The following is a 4,401-nucleotide window of genomic DNA, read 5'->3' on the forward strand; positions in this document are numbered from 1 at the left end:
ATCATTATAAAACAGTAAAATATACCAGATCACGTAGAATCATTACAAAACAGTAAAATCTACCAGATCAAGTAGAATCATTACAAAACAGTAAAATCTACCAGATCACGTAGAATCATTACAAAACAGTAAAATCTACCAGATCAAGTAGAATCATTACAAAACAGTAAAGTATACCAGACCAAGTAGAATCATTACAAAACAGTAAAGTATACCAGACCAAGTAGAATCATTACAAAACAGTAAAGTATACCAGATCAAGTATAGGTTAGTATCACTAAATATTCTATTTCTATTCCAACTATCTAGTTATAACTATATCTGGTTTACAAGCCTATGTTACTATCACTAAATATTCTATTTCTATTCCACCTGTCTTGTAACTACATCTGGTTTACAAGCATAGGTTAGTATCACTAAATATTCTACTTCTATTCCAACTGTCTAGTGGTAACTACTATATCTGGTTTACAAGCGTAGGTTATTATCACTAAGTATTCTATTTCAATTCCAACTATCTAGTTATAACTATATCTGGTTTACAAGCCTATGTTACTATCACTAAATATTCTATTTCTATTCCACCTATCTTGTAACTATATCTGGTTTACAAGCATAGGTTAGTATCACTAAATATTCTATTTCTATTCCAACTATCCAGTGGTAACTATATCTGGTTTACAAGCATAGGTTAGTATCACTAAATATTCTATTTCTATTCCAACTATCTTGTGGTAACTATATCTGGTTTACAAGCATAGGTTAGTATCACTAAATATTCTATTTCTATTCCAACTATCCAGTGGTAACTATATCTGGTTTACAAGCCTATGTTACTATCACTAAATATTCTATTTCTACTCCAACTATCTTGTGGTAACTATATCTGGTTTACAAGCCTATGTTACTATCACTAAATATTCTATTTCTATTCCAACTATGTTGTGGTAACTATATCTGGTTTACAAGCCTATGTTACTATCACTAAATATTCTATTTCTATTTCAACTATATGACCTCCACTAGCATAGGTTACTATCTTAGTATTTCTACATATTTTCTTTTCGCAACATCTCCATAGTGAAAACTATATCATACAACAAAAGAGAGGAACAAAGATAGATAGATGGCAGAAATCAGGTTTTATTTTTCATATGTGAAGTCAATAACTAACAACCCATATAAGTCATATCTCAAAATAGGAGTTACTAACTTATTACAATGTATAACCAACTGTAATAGCCACAATTATCAAATGTAGGTGAAAAATATTTGCATCACTTTTACAAAACTTACCTTGAGAATCTTTACCACACATTTTTCATTATTTGTTATGTTAACTGCTTCAAACACTTCACTGTATTTTCCCCTACCTAACTTTCTTACAAGTTGATAGTCGTCTTGATTCCTGGAAAACATTTTTAAATTTTTATATAAATTATGTTAAAGCAGAGAAATGCTTAACCTTACGAGTACTCAAGACTGTTTCCTTAAGGGAATATACTTTTTACACACACATATCACTTAAAAAAAAAAGACTCTTCAGACAAGCACAGCTTACAATTGTGCTGCTTATTTAAAGGAGAGTATTACTTCTCTACATTAACTATTTAACCCTCTGAAAACAGGTAGGTAAAAATGGGTATGTCATGACTTTTTTTTTAAGAGTTACATTCAAAATTTAAATAAATTCTCAATCTTCACTTCTATGTATCACATGACACTTGTTCACTCTGAATAGCCTACTTAAACAGTCTTTCTACCCCTATTCCAGCTCCCGAGTTTCAGTAGAAATTACAAAGGTATATACATATTGCTGAGACATGATCTAAATGTACAGCCTTCAAACACCTTGTTACAGACATATATACCAGAAACTCAGACTCACACACACCATCTTTCAAAAAATGTTTGATGCTTGTGTCATAGTATTTATAACCAAAAGAGAAGGTTTCAGTTTACTAATTTACATATAATTCTAGCTCATTCTCATGACAGCTTCTGAATTATTCAGTGTATAGATTCCACGTTTTCTATCACAGCCATGGTTGTGATAAATATTTGTGAAATGTACAATTGTCTTTATTTTCCTCAATCCTGTAACAATGAAGTTACAAAAAGTACTAACAGTTTCAAGTATTAATTGAGTAATGAAATTTTGACTAGCTTAAAATAAAACATAAATACACATATTAAAAAAGATGGTAAAAATCCAGACAGCTTAGCCTGCATAACAATTACATCATTACTGGATGCACATTTGAGTATATAAATTTGTAACCAGTAATTAAGTATCAAATTATTTTGCTGAAAAGCTAGATACACAACGGATACCTGTTGAAGGTAAGCTGGTATAAAACATCAAACTGTGGTAAAACAGTCTATGATATTTTTATAATAAATTATAAACTTCCTAATTTGACTTTTGATAATTAATTATACAAGACTACAATAAATGTAGTTAAAACTATGACACTATAGGTGACTTACCCCCATTCCACAACATGTGATTCATAGTCCCAGTAATCTCTTGGTTTGTGGGAATTTACATCAGCATAGACACGAGCTCTGCTAGGTAGTGGCATATTTGTCACAGAGAAGTGAAAACAAATGTATGCGTGAGATCTTAAAGTGAGGTGATACAGTTGAATCCACCTCCTGGATTTTCTTAAAATTGAAACTATCTCGAAAACACTAAGAAGAATCTGTTAAAAAGAAAATTACAAAAACTTGTGGTACCCACAACATTCTGTAAAAAGTGACCAATGCCTTTAAATTATCAATAAAAACAACTCATGAAAACATGTGTAAGTAAGGCAATATTTAAATTCTCTACAATGGGTTGAACATTTGTGAAAATAGTTCAATGCTTTTATATTTTTTACATGATGTGTAAAAGTGAAAACTTACCTGGGTGATAAAAACATTTAACACAGTTACATACTTTTTCATAAATATCCATATGATCTGTTGGTTACTATTTTCAAAATGTCTATTTGTGATATTCAAAATAATATTAATAAATCATTAATATAAATATAACTTGTAAATAATGATAAAAAAAAAGGAAACTATAACAGATATCAAAATTTGTATGTCAATTTTTCATTTATTTTACACTAGTAAAGACTTCAGCAGTTTAAAACTTACACTTGCTTGGACACTAGATAAGCTGAATTTGAGATATGCTTTAAATTAATTTAGTTCAATTCAAAGGCTATGTGGGCTTTTCTTGAAGAACAGGAATCAATGATGCCATATCTTACAACTATCAAAAATATTGCTATATATAAAATTCTATACTGGAGCTGTGGCAGACCTGAAGATAATATTTACTTTGCTCAGACATTTTAGTAAGTGTTTGAGAACAAAAACTGGTAATATTTTACCCAAAAATCCTCATCACCATTATTTATAATTCAACTGGATATTGACAAAAAAATCTTAATTATAGTCACTTTGTAACTGAACTGAGCATACTAAATAATCTTCATTACAGTCACTTTGTAACTGAACTGGACATAGCCAAAGAATATTAATCGTAATATTACTAATATATCATAATGCACCAGGTTAGGCATTATATATTTCTACATGTTCAACTTATCACCAGTCAGATTGTGAGATATCATAAGGTTTCTAATATATCGTAGTGCAACAGGTTAGTTATATAGACCTGGATATGTTTACACTTATCACCAAACAGATTACGAGTAACATCCTAATATATCATAGTGCACCAGTTTAGGCATTATACAATTGGATATGGTTACACTTACACCAGACAGACCGATCTCAGATAGTCAGATCTCACTTGGGATACTTTGTAGTATTTTGGTCCTTTTACCAAAAAAAAGATATTGAATTATTAGAAGAGGTTCAGAGGAGGGTTACCAGGATGATTCGGAAAATGGAAGGGATATTTTGTAGGTACAGGTTAAGATATCTTAATTTAAATTAAGAAGGGTAAGAAATGATGCTACTGAAGTTTACAAGATTATCAAGGGGAGCAACAGGATTAAGGCCTGTGATTTTCTTATGTTACATTCTGAATATAATGGAATGAGAAAGACCTGGAAAACACAGGCTAGGCTCCAGTTATGACAGTTTTGTTTTTTAATAGGGTGATGGCTTATCGAATGAGCTACCATCAGCAGCAGTGGTGGCCAGCACTTCACAGGAGTTTAAAGAGGGGAATTGATGATTTACAAAAAAAATAAAGGGTGGGTTTAACATTTTACTTTTCTCAATGGTGAATGTGCAAAGTCAGTTTATCATTGCAGTTAATTACACGTACCTAGTTCATCAAATAAATTCCTACCCAAATTACAGATAACTATGTCACAGGATATTTTTATAATGTGTGTGTGTGTGTATATATATATATATATATATATATAC

General features: G+C 30.6%; 1 protein-coding gene across 4 annotated transcripts in view; it reads right to left on the reverse strand.

Annotated features, from left to right (window-relative positions):
* Positions 1–4,401, reverse strand: part of LOC106471450 (casein kinase II subunit alpha) — a 37,192-nt gene that overhangs the window by 31,246 nt on the left and 1,545 nt on the right. For all 4 annotated transcript variants that reach the window (XM_022400059.1, XM_013932054.2, XM_013932053.2 and 1 more), the window contains exons 2-3: positions 2,491–2,705; positions 1,297–1,408 (exon numbers count right to left, since the gene is read on the reverse strand). In XM_022400059.1, the coding sequence (XP_022255767.1) occupies positions 1,297–1,408; positions 2,491–2,585 (207 nt within the window). In that variant the 5' untranslated portion in view covers positions 2,586–2,705. The remainder of the gene's footprint in view (positions 1–1,296; positions 1,409–2,490; positions 2,706–4,401) is intronic.

This window comes from Limulus polyphemus, unplaced genomic scaffold, assembly GCF_000517525.1.
Source record: "Limulus polyphemus unplaced genomic scaffold, Limulus_polyphemus-2.1.2 Scaffold4631, whole genome shotgun sequence".
Taxonomy (NCBI): Eukaryota; Metazoa; Arthropoda; class Merostomata; order Xiphosura; family Limulidae; genus Limulus; species Limulus polyphemus.